The sequence below is a fragment of the Hesperophylax consimilis genome, chromosome 3 (genome assembly GCF_061612785.1).
Source record: "Hesperophylax consimilis isolate HC1 chromosome 3, BYU_Hcon_1.0, whole genome shotgun sequence".
NCBI classification, from domain to species: Eukaryota; Metazoa; Arthropoda; class Insecta; order Trichoptera; family Limnephilidae; genus Hesperophylax; species Hesperophylax consimilis.
In genome coordinates this window covers 44,312,671-44,329,725 of record NC_142838.1, presented here as the reverse complement: position 1 = coordinate 44,329,725, position 17,055 = coordinate 44,312,671, and the positions used below count along the sequence as shown (strand labels likewise).

The window sequence follows — 17,055 nt, the reverse complement described above, 5'->3', positions numbered from 1 at the left end:
GTGAGTCAGAATTTTGTTTAAGTATTTCCACAGATATGTTGTCATATCCGGGGGTAGAATTAACTTTTAATTCATTAATAATCTGTTTAATTTCACCAGTGTTAGTTCTTTGGAATTGTGTTAAACTGTTACTAGGATTAGAAGGTGGTGTATTTAGATCATTAATATTAGTGTTTCTTATTTTAAGCGCTAAGTTTTTACCAACATCTCCAAAATAATTATTAAAAATATTAGCACATTTCATTGGATCCGTATTTACATTAAATTGTAATTGTTTACGTGTACCAACCGGGCAGCCTTCTGGGGACGACGGACTTGAGGGAAGATACGAGTGAGCACTCCAATCAACTTAGTCTTACGGGCAGCGATGACGCCATCAGCTTGTAGAATTATTACACTGGTCATCGGATTGCACCGTTTTCTAAATTTAACAACGCTTTAAGCGTAGTTTGGCACCCTTCACTCGTTAAATCAGGTCAGATAATTTTATGTCATCACACACAATGTCACACTTCAATGTAATTTAAATTCCGTCCGTGCGCTCAGTACTTCGTATTGACGCTCACCCCCAGAGATATAACTAATATTGTTGTTAAATAGAGATCTCTTGCTCTTTAAGATGTTGGAATAAATGTAATATTGGATATCTTTTCTCTTTTATTCTTACAATCTTAGCAATTCCCGATGTTGGTTCTTTTTTAGCTTTGACAATGGCGGCCCAAACGTGGCTTTTTAGAATTATTATTTCAGATTTATTGTCGGCGTTCTGTGCAATAAGGCTGGGCACAATTTATTCATCTTGGATATCTTCATGAAGTCCTTTAAATATGATTCTGGGCTTTTTCTTCTTCATTTCTTCTGCATTGATATTTCGAAGATTGTCGTTGATCTCATTTGCCAACACTCTGGCGTCATGTTTATGTCGGCAGTGTATAATCAGTCTATTTTCACTAATTTTTTTCACACCATTTACAGCAATTTTCAATTTGGCCACAGAGTTTTTTTTTGTTATTATTTTTTCTATGTATTCCGATGTTTTATTTTTATCTTCAGATGATATGATGATTGAAAATTTCTGTGTTTTCTGAGGTAAATTATTTGTTGTTTTTTTTTCATTTTTCGTAGGTAAATTTCTGTTTCTGTTTTCTAATTCTGCAGCGGCTAAACAACCTTTAGCAATTGATCCTTTAATTGAATTATTTCTTGTTGATCCGCAATTTTCTCTCTATTGATAGTGTTTTCCAAGTATAACAGTTGTTTTTCAATAGTATTTTTTATTTTGGGTTCTTTTATATTTTTATATATTTCATTTTTAAGCGCCTCCAATATTTCGGTAAAAGACATGTCACACGTAAAGGGTTAGGGCAAGTAGCACCCAACCCTGAGATCACAAACAGTATTAAATGCCGCATGCGTTTGTTCCCGGCGAGGTCTAAAACGTAACTGAACGTAATTGTTTCAAATGCCCGTTTTAAATCTTAAAATACTGGAATAGTTTTACTGTTTTTATCTCTAAAATTTTTCCATTCATGTATTAATATCGGTTTCACGAGAAAATGTATTTCTAAAACCTGATTTTTGTCGAACTAATATCTGCTTTGTCTCAATATATTCAGTTAATTGCTCCTTTACAATGTGTTCAAGTATTTATTTATTAATTGTATTTTAGATTCTTTGTGACGGGATATTTATCTGTTGGATTCGAGTATGCAGCGGAAATCACTTACCCAGAACCAGAGGGAACGGTTTCTAACGTTATGAATGTTTCGATTCAGGTAAAAATATAAATCACTTTATTTTTTATCGTGACTAATGTCCGGTCAGTGGCTGAGTTGGCATCGCGTTTGGGCCCCACCCAGGAGTAGTGTGTTCAATTCCTCGGCTAACCCGTTAGAGTCCTTCATCACAAGACAAGCAACATTTGGTGGTGGTAGCCTACTACTAGATTTTCAAATATTGTCAGATTATTCGTAACCTAGGAATTTTTGTTTTTTTTGTAGCCATAATAATACCTTGGGCGCTTTCTTCTTCTTAATAGAGCACGAGGGATATTTCCCCTGTGGCCAGTAGCACCTCGAAAAAAATGTTTGACACGAAAAATGTCTGATTTTTTTGGGTACTTACTTTTGTGTGTGCTTACTTACTTTTACTCTCTTACTCAGTTAAAATAGCGTGTGCTTACTTACTCTTACTCTCTTACTCAGTTAAATAACATTTGCTTACTTACTCTTACTCTCTTACTCAGTTAAAATAACATGTGCTTACTTACTCTTACTCTCGTACTCAGTTAAAATCAAATATTTTCTTGCTTTACGACTGTTTATAAAAGGTCAATTTTCAATAATTCGTAAATCTATCACCAAATGTTTTTCATGTGTGGTCATACACGAAAATAAAGAAAATATTTTGTAAAAGAACACATTTTATTTTAATTTTATTTATCGTTCCTTTACATTGTATCCTTTTTTAAGTTAGAATTTTTAACCTCACTAGGACAAGCCTGTGTTGAGGAATCTGTTTTCAACCTACACTACCCTATTTATATATTTTTTATAAAATATCTAAATACGATGTAATAGAATTTTTAAAAACTACGTAAATTAATTTTACGTAAAATATGATTTGATTTATTTTACGTAGTTTTTACTTTGAAATTAATTTTATGCATTAAAAAAGGCATTTGAAAACAAAAATTGCGATAATTCTAAACAGTATTTAAACTACGTTACTTAATAAATAACATAAAAATACTAATTATTTGGTAATATTCAATTCTTTTCAAAGCACATAAAAATAAACATTTTTGATTCCTGTTCATAAAGCAAATGTCTTTCGCGAAGAACTGATGTTTCCTGACGCTCTTTTCTCTAAGGTGGTGTTAAAAAAACTCGGTAGAATTACATATTGTCTTCATTAATAGTGAATTTCAAGGGAAAATTTCCCAAATTATAGGGAAAACCGGCATTCGAATGATTAGTGATCCAAGAAAACGGTCAACAATATTTTTAATATACCATTTTGAATTTGTTCAGGAATGTTCGTTTGAACTTTGGATTTCCGAGCAAATGCAAGGATCCAAATCATTTTAAGAAACGATTTAAAATAAGTTTTGGCGGAATCTTTTACAATCTCAAGCCAATGTTTCGGACAGCGTCACAGTGTCATAAGGGCACATGTTTGTGATGGTGATGGTGGACACTTTGAGGACGCGCAACACGGCATAATCACCCAAAAATTAATCACGATACTACTTTTGGTCATGAAAAACTCAAATCATGTCCAACTTAATTTTTTTTTCAATTGTTTGGTGAGGACTTCATAGTAATAAAATCTCCTGCTTATTTGTTAAAAAGTCGTCTCATGTTACCCCTTTTACCTGTATGTTTATTTGTTTCAGATATTTGGCATCATCTTTACTGTTGTGTACGGTTACTTCCTGGATATGTGGGGTGATGTTGCCTCAAACGTCACAATGTGCGCAGCTCTTGTTCTTGGAACTGTACTCACGGCTTGCATTAACGCGCCCTTGCGAAGGCAGGAGGCTAATCAAAGGAAATTTGATGTCAAGTAGTAAATTAATACTCCAAGGATTTCCACAATTTAACTTTTACATAAAACAGATGTTAAAAGTAATAGTTACGGGTTGTTAAAAAAATATACTGCATAAATTAATCTCTTTGTCATTATGAAGCAGGTACTTTCTGGGCTGACAAGAAACTTCATTAAATTAAAAGATATTTTTGTTAAAGCCTACACTTAGCCAAAGTCACGCATATTATAGGTGACGTGTAATAATATCACCTACCGTTTCCCAGTGATAAATATAACGAGAGCAATGAGAAAATTAATCTCACGATTTTAAAATTTATTTGGCATATTAAGCCAGGGAGAGGGAGAGAGAAAAGTGAGGAATTTTACGAACGCCAGTTCTTCTGGATTGCAGCTACCACTCTCTTCCAAGCGTGCTCTTACAGGACCTCTTCTGGAATCATGGCAATGAGGTCCGTCCCTCTTGTCCAGGAATCAAGCGGCCTGAATAAATCATCCACTATATTGATAATCCGTCCGTGCTTTTTAATACATTATAATAAAACAATTTTAACACTTTTTTCCACTTTAATTTTATTGACCGTAACCGGTTTCAGCTCGTTAAAGCCATCTTCAGACTGGTATAAATTATTCTTAGTCTAAGGTTTATATACATAACATGTGTTATGTTATATGTTAGTCGTTTTAGACTGTCGAATTTCTAATTATTTTGGTAATTCTAATAGGCTAATAACCTTGGGCTTGTAGCTCACTTCAATATTGTTCAGTGAAAAACCGTACAAGTAATATGAATTATTAATGACCTAATTTTATTGTTAAATCGTTATTAAATTTATGATGTATGTGATTTTTTTATTGTTTTTTGAAGGGATACATGTTTACATTGGAGTTAGAATGGTCATTTAAATTTCGAAATTATTATGAAAATATGATGTTGAGGGATCAGTAGGATTTATAGGCCCTGTTAGGAGTTCTACCGAGCCGAACCCTCTGATATGAAAATATCTGGAGTCGGTGAATTATTTTCCCATTTGATCTCTGGTGAGTTGACGTGTTGTTCTTGTATTGTTTTGTATTTATTTTGCTTATATAATGCGCTTGCATAATGTTGATTGACTGATTTGATTGATCATTTGTGGAAAAGTGTGTGGAAGGGTTTAGTTTTTCCTATGGGGAAGATTTAACCCCGACATAAAATCGGAAAAAATAATGACTCAACGCCGACGCTGCATAGTAACTATGTACCTATGAGTGGCGTTGAATGATATTTGGCCGTACAAATTATTATTCGCCGTAGTAAGTAGGTAACAACATTATTAATCTAAAGGTAAACATAATTGTACTATAAATACTATTGACCTAGTTGTTGATGAACGGCGGTCGCTTGTCGCTATGTACCTAGAGTGGTACCAAGCTACCTGTGTTTACTATGAATAAATGATTTAAAAAACGCTAGTTTTGACAGTTGTATTAACTACTAATGCACTTTTGACAGAATACATGCAATTGTAAATATTTACACTATGAAGAATTTAGTTGTTGACTACCTAGATATGCGCAGTAATGATTATAATTTAAGTTTTTTTTTTTTTAGTAACAGTAATTTATTAGATTGTCTGTCATTTGTGATACAAAAATTACAAAACAATTTGTGAAATTTATGGATACGTCAATATAAGGTTTCTAGTTAGTTTTTCTTAATAATTACTGTGCCTTAATTGCGGTATTGACAAATCATTACTGCGCTTGGTATCTATCCGGGAAATGGACATGTCTTTCAGATCGAGTTGTCATTTTTGTTATTGGAGGCTGTGTGCTGATTATTCTTGGTGGAATTTCTTCTAAGTTTTGGAAAAATGCAGGTTTAAGTCGATCTATTGAGACTCTTTTTGGTTTACCGTTGACCATGAAAACATAAGTTTTATCATCATGTTCTTTGACTTCGTAGAGTCCTTCGTAGGGGTTTTGAAGCGGTTTCCTTCCGGCATCAGTGCGTAGGAAAACGTGTGACGAGTGCGGTAAATCCTTGTGGATGAAAAATTTTCCAGTGCTGTGGTTACTGGCAGGGATGGGTTTCATCACATCAAACCTTTTTTGCAGGCGTCTCCATATCCAAAGCGGCAACAATACTGTTATACTTGGTGAGATCATCCTTGACTCTTGAGTTCGAAAATTGGCTTTCAGATTGTGCGAACAAAAGTGCAATATTGTCGCGCCAGCATACGGGTACACACTTTAATGAGTGACATGCACGGTGTTAGCGGTGTAAAATGTAATGAGTGACATGCAACGTGTTAGCGGTGTAAAATGTAATGAGTGACATGCAACGTGTAAGGGGTGTAAAATGTAATGAGTGACATGCAAGGTTTTAGCGTGTAAAATGTAATGAGTGACATGCAAGGTGTTAGCGGTGTAAAATGTAATGAGTGACATGCAACGTGTTAGGGGTGTAAAATGTAATGAGTGACATGCAAGGTTTTAGCGGTGTAAAATGTAATGAGTGACATGCAAGGTGTTAGCGGTGTAAAATGTAATGAGTGACATGCAACGTGTTAGGGGTGTAAAATGTAATGAGTGACATGCAAGGTTTTAGCGGTGTAAAATGTAATGAGTGACATTCAAGGTGTTAGCGGTGTAAAATGTTATGAGTGACATGCAACGTGTTAGGGGTGTAAAATGTAATGAGTGACATGCAAGGTTTTAGCGGTGTAAAATGTAATGAGTGACATGCAAGGTCTTAGCGGTGAGAAATGTAATTGAATAACTTAACAAATGTGATGGGTGTGCTAAATGAGTTCACCAAAAGGGGGAAGATGTTAACTATAAATAAATTTCTAGTAAACGTAAAAGTGAGCAACTCATTATGTAGCTGTTCATTGATATTGTTTTTAAAAGACAAACTAAGATTGTTTTATAGGAAAACAAAACCAAATTGACATCATCGCTTATTAATTTAGATATTTTATTTTTTATTTAATATAGATATAAGTATGTACAGTGGTGTTATATAAATTACATATCGGTACAAAATACATTTATAATCGCAATCTCGCCAAAGAAGAAACTGGTTCTTTTGCTTGGTGAGCGAGTTACACTAATTATAAGGAAAATATAATAATATTGTGCAATAGGTAAGTATATATACATAATAGGAACAGTTGAAACTTCTGGATCATCTATATGTGTAGGTGTACATATATAGGTTATGTTACACACTAAATATTGAGCAATTTAGAGAGTAATTAGAAACATTTAAATAAAGTAGAGATGAATATAAACTGATAATAAATATAAATAAAGGGAAAACAGGCAATTTTTGAGTTAATTATTCCTGACAATAACAATTACAACATAATTTTAAATACTTATTTTTCAAACATTTATCACATAAAACGCCCTTGAGAATTATGCATTTATTCATTTTAAAATAACCGATTAACACTTTCTTTTACGTGTTTCTATTTATGTTATTTATCATAGAGTGCATTAATGAATCAAAATAATTTCTAAGAATCATTCCCAATAATCCCATTAAGACAGTCTTGCTGGCAATTTTACAGACTATCATACAATTTAAGTAGGTGCGTAATAAATTAAGAAGTTTAATCTAAGAGATAATATTACAATGTAAGAATGAAAAGATTTTCACTCCAAATTTAATTATTTGTAGTTTCATTTTTGTGTAATTAAAAACAAACATTGACATGTTTTAATTACATCATTTTATTAAAAAAATATGTGTAATGAGAATAAAGGATTATTAATATTTTAGTAAAGGTCAGTTTTTTACATATTAGTTCATTATGCAGTACGACACAAAACAAGATTTATAATACATGTAAGTCTCTATATGGTTGTCTTAGTGGTGGGGATATAAATATAATATCCTACTCCGTCACAGTTACTTATCTCGCTTAAAGCACTTTAGATTTAAGTAAATAATTGTTAATCTTAGTGTGTTTGTTATTGTCGTAACTGGGCAATAGTACCTATATTAACTTTAGTAAATTGGTTCTCTATCTTTATGTTTTAGATATGTATGAGATATAGAAACATATTATAACCGGTCTCTATGAACATGAAGAGATAATGAAACACGTTTCACTTAATCTTCCATAGTGACTGGCCAAGTTGTGTTTCGTGTTAAGACCTGTCGTATACAGTTATAGTCAATAAAAAAATAAAACTTCTGTTTTGTGTAAACCATCGGTATTGTTAGAAAGCACGTTGTGAGAAATTTTATAAAAATAGTGTATTTGTATATATATCTCTGAATTTGGATTTATTTGAATAATAAGGACGTTGTTAGCTGATTTGTTTTACTAAAATGTGTTTTTATAATTGGTAGACACAAATTCAATAATGATAATAATAATAATAATAATGAACAATAATTCAATGCTTAAGTAAAAAAAAAAACTTGTTGAATCAAACAAACGTCTTAAAATTATAAGAAGTTCAATGATCGTTTACTTCTGAAGAATAAAATATTTACTGCAGAGTTAACAGTTGTTATAATTAGTTATAATTCCGTGTAACAAATATGTAATTTACCTTGTCTTTGTTCTACAATACCTACTTGATGTTTAATTGGAGTGTTGTTTTTTAGGTCTTACAAGTGTTTTTTTTTTATTTAAATCAGGTATACTATTTTTATGGAAGCGTATAGATATTTACAGAAGTGATATTGCCTTGTTAGTCATCAGTTATTATCGAACACATCAGCAATCAGCACTGTGCAACACTTGTGTAAATACAGATTGCAAATTACCACATTAAATATATTTTCGTATTGTGTATAAATGCATTAAGGATTAACAATTTATTGGCTTGACGGATAAATGACATGGGGTGGTTGATAATTAGGTGGATACACAGATTGGCTAGCAGGCAGGCAGATCGAGCTCGGAATATTACAGCATGTACACCATCCTACTCCCATTTCAAAATATACTTTATGAAAAGTTCAAAACTAAAAAACTCAGTATTCTAGTTTCAAAAAAAATGTTCTCAATTTTACAGTAACACAACTTATAATATGCAGAATTCACACACGGATCTGCCCGTGTATTCCTGCGACGGACAGATTGGCTCGGTCCATCGGTCCGCTGTCCGTGCAGTGGTTTTTTATTATTATTATTTTTTTTTATATTAACTCCACACAGGAGGCCCTGAAGAAAATAATTTCCCTCAGGGCCTATGTCATCTTTGGGGATGCTGTGTGGAGAGTCTTTTTGTGGAGAGGAAGGAGTGAACATGGGTCTTGAAGAGTCCCATGTTGTAGGAGGGAGGAAACACAGAGGCCGGCAGTTCGTTCCACAGCCGAGCTGTTGAACTTAAGAACGAATCGTAGAAGCGACCCGTTCTCATGTGACAAATGTCAACCGTGTACAAATGTTGGGCGCGCGTTTGGCGTGTATCCCGACTACGCACCGGTGCCGAAGGGATCAATGACGCTAGTTCCTCAGAGCATCTTCCATTGTAATACCGATAGAACAAGGACAGCATACCTACCTGACGCCTGTGCTCTAAAGATTGCAGTCCGTTAAGATTGGGGAATCTTATCAAACGGACCGCCCGTTTCTGCACAGAGTCAAGGGTTTTTTTCAGGTATTTAGGGGCTCCGGACATGGCTGACGATGGCTGCCAAATTCGGCAGTAGGGCGCACTTGCGATTTGTACAGGGTCAGCAGTTGTGTACTATTAAAGTATCTGCGGGCCCTGTACAGTACGCCCAGCTTCTGAGAGGCCAAGTTTACTCTGGCTTCGATGGAGCCCCCGTACCTGAGCTGGTCACTTATGGTTACACCAAGCATATCAATGGAAGGCCTGTTCGGAAGATTGCTTCCGTTGAAGGAGACTAGATTATCATTTGGATCCCTTTTAGACGTAATCAGACAGGATTGGGTCTTTGAAACATTAATAGCTTTGTGTATCGTGAAAAATGATAAATTTACAATATAAGTGATTTTTCCAAGTTAGCAGTGATATGCTGAATTTCAATAAAGAGTTTCAGGAGTTTTAAATTTCAATAAGGAGTTTCATGAGTTTTAAATTTCAATAAGGAGTTTTAAATTTCAATAAGTAGTTTCATGAGTTTTGAGGAGTTTTAAATTTCAATGAGGAGTTTCAGGAGTTTTGAGGAGTTTTAAATTGCAATAAGGAGTTTCATGAGTTTCGAGGAGTTTTAAATTTCAATAAGGAGTTTCATGAGTTTTGTGAGGAGTTTTAAATTTCAATAAGGAGTTTCATGAGTTTCGATGAGTTTTAAATTTCAATGAGGAGTTTTAAATTTCAATAAGGAGTTTCAGGAGTTTGGAGGAGTTTTAAATTTCAATAAGGAGTTTCAGGAGTTTCGAGGAGTTTTCAATTTTATATTCCTCACCTTCATTTATATTATAAAAAATAATTATTCTGTTGTGTTATGTTTTCCTGAATTGAAGCAGACAAACTTATTCAGTTGTGTAAGGTCAGTGCAGTTAGTCACACAGTAATAAATAATTTAATATCCCGCTTAAACCATGACGAATGATGTAACCGCACAAACACCAGAGAAGCTCGGCTCTCCGAACCTACAAAAGGAGTACATACTGTACACCCGGCGATGGCTGATCCTGGCCATCTTCGTGCTGTACTCAGCTTCCAATGCCATGCAGTGGATCCAGTACTCTGTCATCGAAGACGTCGTGATGGACTATTACAACATCGGCAGCATCTGGGTGAACTGGACATCCATGGTGTTCATGGTCATCTATATTCCTTGCATCTTCCCTGCTAGCTGGCTGCTGGACAAATACGTAAACAATTTTCTTTCTAAAAGGACAAATTAAAAAGTTTGATGCAAGGATTTATTTGAAGGCGAAAATATTTTGTCTGGGTTTGATGTTTACTTCTCCCACTAACTGTTTTTTAATATAGTTGTAAAAAATCTACAGGCCTCCTATCATATTCAATAAGCCAGACTAAAATAGTTAAACATATATTACATTATTAGTTATTCAACCAACAAAATTCAATTGCTGATCTATTTACTGTTGATATTATGGTTGTCCGTGGAAAAAAAAATGTTACCACATATTTTTACCACTATCCGGTAAAATGACGGCGTCCGTGGTTGAGTGGTTAGAATGCTTGGCTATGATTCCAGAGGTCGCGGGTTCAAATCCCGACAGGCCCAAGTAAATTATATTTGATTAAGTTGTGTTATTTCTCAATTTATTAATTTTCTATAAAAATAAAAATGTTAAGGTTCGTTTGTTCAAAATCTGAAGTCTCGGAAAGTTCTTCACCAATTGCTTTGATTTTTTGACACAACGTTGCATTCGAATACACATGTGTTTTTATATACCTATATTATATTATATATGTCACCTGTGACAGGTAAAAAACATTTGAAATTTTACAAACACGCTATTTTTGAAAAATAGTGTCATCTGTTGGACATAAAAGCAACAAGCACTATTGTTTCTCTATCACAGATGCACAGACAGATTGAGCCACAGAAAATCGTGGTGGAGTACAGCTAGTTAAAAATAATATATATGCATCTTCTAGAGGGGTAGATACTGTCTTATCGCCTTGGTGAAAGACAACCATTCAGAATCGAAATGTTGCTTGAAATGACTTTAGCCATGTCTGGTGACCAGATCTGAATAGCTAGGTAATTCCCCAAATTTCTTTTCCCTTCCCCGCTACCTTCAGCCCAACAACATTCACTTTCTCCAGAAGATTGGGAGCAGTTGGGACTCTCAGTAATCGACTAAAAATTTTAAAAAATTAAAAAAAGATTTTTATCACTACATACTACAGTATTATTTTATATCAATCATACTGTAAGTGTTAAAAAATGTTACGATACAGGAATTATTATTTTATTAAACTGTCATGAGCGGTGCGAAAAATTAACAATGATTTATTGTTGTTAAAATACAGACATACATGTAGGTAGAGAAAATTTCTAATCTTGACTAATAATTAAGTGTGAAAAATATATTATTTTGTCATGGTCTGTTATGTTGTTGTAATGAAACATTATCCAACCATTAATGCCATACATGCATATATAATTATTATCTATTGTAATATTGTTTTAATATTTTAGAAAACTCGTTTATTTAGTAATAAAATCACCTCTAGGGCGGTGCTTTGTATCAAGATAAATATTTAACACAAAACAAATAACATTAATAGCGAACAAAAAAAAAATTAAAGAGATTTCCTTCGATTGTGATTAATCTGTACGTAAATGAAATGTAAAACTCTCTTACAGGGTTTTCTGAAGGATCGTAAAAAACATCTTATGTTGGAAAACCTTGGACTATTTTAATTATCAGTTTGCACGGGACGGGAAAAATATAACTGGGAAAACCTTAAATTATTATTATTAACAAATTTATTTTTAGGGTTTACGCAAGTCAGCCCTAATCGGAGGGATTGCCACCTGCCTCGGATGTTGGCTGAAGGTCCTCTCTGTTCCCCGTGACCTCTTCTGGGTTGGCTTCCTCGGTCACAGCATCATCGGCTTTGGACAAGTCTTTGTATTGAATCTTCCGGCGCGATTGGCCGCCGTGTGGTTTGGGCCTGAGCAAGTGTCATCTGCATGCAGCATAGGTGTATTTGGCAACCAGGTGAGTCCGATAAAACTTTTATTATCTATTTTATAAACAAAATTATATTTGACAAATGAATTCTAATCAAGAACCTGCTAAAATATTAAACTTACCACATATGTGCATCATTTTCCATACCACGAGTTAGATGACTCTCATCTTGGTGCAAGTCTACCCTAACAAGTGTAACTATCAATTGTGAACATTATTTATTTTACTTATTTTAGTTAGGTGTTGCTGCTGGATTCCTGTTTCCACCTATTCTGGTAAAAAACAGCGACGACAAGGAAGTCGTTGGCCACCAACTACAAATCATGTTCTACATTATGGCCGCACTGACATCCATTCTCCTACTCTTAATAATAGTCTGTAAGTGCACCATGTTCATTATGTAGTATAATATGTTTTCCTAATCTTCTCGCAAACAACCCAATGGTAAGAGATTTTATAAATTACGTTATAACTAACCAAAACCTTCTCAGTTTTCAAAAGCGCTCCTCCCACTCCGCCGTCAGCTGCGCAGGACAATATTGAGGTTAGCATCGGAGACAATTTCTTCGAGTCCATCAAAAGGCTGGGCAAAAGCAGGAACTACATGTTATTGCTGGTCACCTACGGAATGAACGTAGGAATCTTCTACGCAATATCCACTCTGCTGAACCAAGTTGTTTTGGGAAATTTTCCGGTAAATTTCACAATTTTCTTCATTTATTTCATACTTGTTACGCAAGACCTACCTTTCTACCTTTTGAATCTTACACCTGAATCGGACTACATCTTCGTAACAAGGAAAGGTAACCATTTAAATAATTGTAATAGTTTAATTCTAGCCTATACAAAAAGATCTGTTCAGTAGTATAGTTCTCCCTGGAATGGTTATTAGATATTGGCTAAGTACTGGCATCGTGGACAACAAACGACAAACAACTAACACTGACCTCTGCTCATTAGCAGAGCAGAGTTAATTTATTATTTACAAAATTAGATTTTAGAATGATGTAAAAACTGTAAATAATATTTAAAACTTAATTTGAAAACCAAAACTTTTCAGGGTGCGAATGAAGACATTGGAAGAATTGGTTTGGTGCTAGTTCTATCGGGATTGTTTGGGTCATTAATCAGTGGTTTTATACTGGACAAGACGCACCGATTTAAGGAGACTACCCTGGCGTTGTACACAGCTTCTACTATCGGGATGGTCATCTATACATTCACACTGGGCGCTGGAGACATTTGGGTCGTGTATTTAGGCGCATTTATTCTAGGGTTAGTATTTATGAAATATGTATTTAGGAATAGGATCTATATTTCTTCAAGTACGCGTTCTTATTTTGTTCACCACAATGATTTCTTGTTCATAATTCAATGAAACTGTCAGGAATACTAAAGGACAAGAAGAATAGTTGCATCAAAACACACTGAGAAATTAATATTGTAGTATTAATTTGTAAACTTTGATTGATTGAAATGTCTACGACGAACGACTAACTGCCTTACCTCATTTTTAAATAGGCATAGATTACAAGTAATCTGCCAGAGATACAAGTTTTGTGATCAATCACAAATATGTCACATACATACCTTTTTACGATTCCATGTATGTATTATTTTATACATATTTTTACAGATTCTTCATGACAGGCTATTTACCTGTAGGGTTTGAGTATGCAGCGGAAATCACATATCCAGAACCAGAAGGCACCGTTACAGGGTTATTGAATGCATCGGCTCAGGTAAGATTAACAGATAAATTATTATAAAAAGGAGTTACGTATCTATTAATAACTTCAGATATTATTTAATAACTATAAAATGATAACAAATTACTTGGTATGTAATCTTCGACAATCTTATGAAACTAAAGTGATGTACAATAAAATGATTATTATTAAATTGCAGGTGTTTGGTATCACCTTTACCATAGCTTACGGGTATTTCCTAGATTTGTGGGGTGACGTTTGGTCTAATGTGGCAATGTGCGTGGTTCTGGTGACTGGAACCGTATTGACTGCGTGTATCAAATCAAATCTACTGAGGCAAGCTGCATCTAAGAGTTCCCTTGATACAGCATAAAATATGCACATTTTCAGCAATTTTGTACAAGTAAAAAAAAAAATCAAGTCTTGGCGGCGGATGCGACCCTTTGACCTCTCAAGGCTGGACACTCTCAAGCCATCGCTTTGCACCGCAGTGGGAGGGATGGATTCATACGTCTGTCACTTCTAGAGACACACTGACTCCCAAATTCCTACCCACCCCTCACCTTTTTCCTTCCCAGAACTTCCTTTCCTTTCTTTCCTCTTGTCTTGGCAGCGGATGAGACCCTTTGACCTCTCAAGGCTGGACACTCTCAAGCCATCGCTTTGCACCGCAGTGGGAGGGATGGATTCATACGTCTGTCACTTCTAGAGACACACTGACTCCCAAATTCCTACCCACCCCTCACCTTTTTCCTTCCCAGAACTTCCTTTCCTTTCTTTCCTCTTGTCTTGGCAGCGGATGAGACCCTTTGACCTCTCAAGGCTGGACACTCTCAAGCCATCGCTTTGCACCGCAGTGGGAGGGATGGATTCATACGTCTGTCACTTCTAGAGACACACTGACTCCCAAATTCCTACCCACCCCTCACCTTTTTCCTTCCCAGAACTTCCTTTCCTTTCTTTCCTCTTGTCTTGGCAGCGGATGAGACCCTTTGACCTCTCAAGGCTGGACACTCTCAAGCCATCGCTTTGCACCGCAGTGGGAGGGATGGATTCATACGTCTGTCACTTCTAGAGACACACTGACTCCCAAATTCCTACCCACCCCTCACCTTTTTCCTTCCCAGAACTTCCTTTCCTTTCTTTCCTCTTGTCTTGGCAGCGGATGAGACCCTTTGACCTCTCAAGGCTGGACACTCTCAAGCCATCGCTTTGCACCGCAGTGGGAGGGATGGATTCATACGTCTGTCACTTCTAGAGACACACTGACTCCCAAATTCCTACCCACCCCTCACCTTTTTCCTTCCCAGAACTTCCTTTCCTTTCTTTCCTCTTGTCTTGGCAGCGGATGAGACCCTTTGACCTCTCAAGGCTGGACACTCTCAAGCCATCGCTTTGCACCGCAGTGGGAGGGATGGATTCATACGTCTGTCACTTCTAGAGACACACTGACTCCCAAATTCCTACCCACCCCTCACCTTTTTCCTTCCCAGAACTTCCTTTCCTTTCTTTCCTCTTGTCTTGGCAGCGGATGAGACCCTTTGACCTCTCAAGGCTGGACACTCTCAAGCCATCGCTTTGCACCGCAGTGGGAGGGATGGATTCATACGTCTGTCACTTCTAGAGACACACTGACTCCCAAATTCCTACCCACCCCTCACCTTTTTCCTTCCCAGAACTTCCTTTCCTTTCTTTCCTCTTGTCTTGGCAGCGGATGAGACCCTTTGACCTCTCAAGGCTGGACACTCTCAAGCCATCGCTTTGCACCGCAGTGGGAGGGATGGATTCATACGTCTGTCACTTCTAGAGACACACTGACTCCCAAATTCCTACCCACCCCTCACCTTTTTCCTTCCCAGAACTTCCTTTCCTTTCTTTCCTCTTGTCTTGGCAGCGGATGAGACCCTTTGACCTCTCAAGGCTGGACACTCTCAAGCCATCGCTTTGCACCGCAGTGGGAGGGATGGATTCATACGTCTGTCACTTCTAGAGACACACTGACTCCCAAATTCCTACCCACCCCTCACCTTTTTCCTTCCCAGAACTTCCTTTCCTTTCTTTCCTCTTGTCTTGGCAGCGGATGAGACCCTTTGACCTCTCAAGGCTGGACACTCTCAAGCCATCGCTTTGCACCGCAGTGGGAGGGATGGATTCATACGTCTGTCACTTCTAGAGACACACTGACTCCCAAATTCCTACCCACCCCTCACCTTTTTCCTTCCCAGAACTTCCTTTCCTTTCTTTCCTCTTGTCTTGGCAGCGGATGAGACCCTTTGACCTCTCAAGGCTGGACACTCTCAAGCCATCGCTTTGCACCGCAGTGGGAGGGATGGATTCATACGTCTGTCACTTCTAGAGACACACTGACTCCCAAATTCCTACCCACCCCTCACCTTTTTCCTTCCCAGAACTTCCTTTCCTTTCTTTCCTCTTGTCTTGGCAGCGGATGAGACCCTTTGACCTCTCAAGGCTGGACACTCTCAAGCCATCGCTTTGCACCGCAGTGGGAGGGATGGATTCATACGTCTGTCACTTCTAGAGACACACTGACTCCCAAATTCCTACCCACCCCTCACCTTTTTCCTTCCCAGAACTTCCTTTCCTTTCTTTCCTCTTGTCTTGGCAGCGGATGAGACCCTTTGACCTCTCAAGGCTGGACACTCTCAAGCCATCGCTTTGCACCGCAGTGGGAGGGATGGATTCATACGTCTGTCACTTCTAGAGACACACTGACTCCCAAATTCCTACCCACCCCTCACCTTTTTCCTTCCCAGAACTTCCTTTCCTTTCTTTCCTTACAAATATCCTTCACACAGCATCCCCAAAGATGACAGAGCCCCTGAGGGAAATTATTTACCTCAGGACCTCCTTAGTGAGTAGTTAAAATGTAAAAAGCTACCATTATAGTATTAATTTAACCACCAAACGATTTTCTAGGATAATCAATGGAGAACCTTTTTGGGCTGTATAACTTTCATATTTTACGGAATATTATTACGGTTTTATCTTTAGATATTTCGATAATTTACGCAATATAATGGCAGAGAATTTAGCAATTTTTACAAAACATTGTGGTGTTTCATTGAATGTCATTGATCCATCTCAACATATCGTTCCATCATTATCTGAACAAGGGAAATTGTTTTATAATGTTTATGATTTTTATTCACAATTAATGCTCACTATCTCTTTGTAAT

General features: G+C 36.5%; 2 protein-coding genes across 2 annotated transcripts in view; both read left to right on the top strand.

Annotated features, from left to right (window-relative positions):
• The window catches only part of LOC149425605 (choline/ethanolamine transporter flvcr2a-like), a 50,112-nt gene extending 46,541 nt beyond the window's left edge, over positions 1-3,571 (top strand). Inside the window, exons 6-7 of the mRNA XM_089650801.1 lie at positions 1,670-1,775; positions 3,398-3,571. Coding sequence (XP_089506927.1) covers positions 1,670-1,775; positions 3,398-3,571 — 280 coding nt within the window. The remainder of the gene's footprint in view (positions 1-1,669; positions 1,776-3,397) is intronic.
• A 6,499-nt stretch (positions 3,572-10,070) lies between these two features.
• LOC149425604 (choline/ethanolamine transporter flvcr2a-like) lies at positions 10,071-16,700 on the top strand. The gene is made up of 7 exons (XM_089650800.1): positions 10,071-10,346; positions 11,952-12,176; positions 12,386-12,527; positions 12,641-12,843; positions 13,210-13,424; positions 13,786-13,891; positions 14,058-16,700. Exons 1-7 carry the CDS (start codon positions 10,071-10,073, stop codon positions 14,229-14,231), a joined length of 1,341 nt encoding a protein of 446 aa, XP_089506926.1. The 3' UTR covers positions 14,232-16,700.
• Positions 16,701-17,055: the final 355 nt, after the last annotated feature.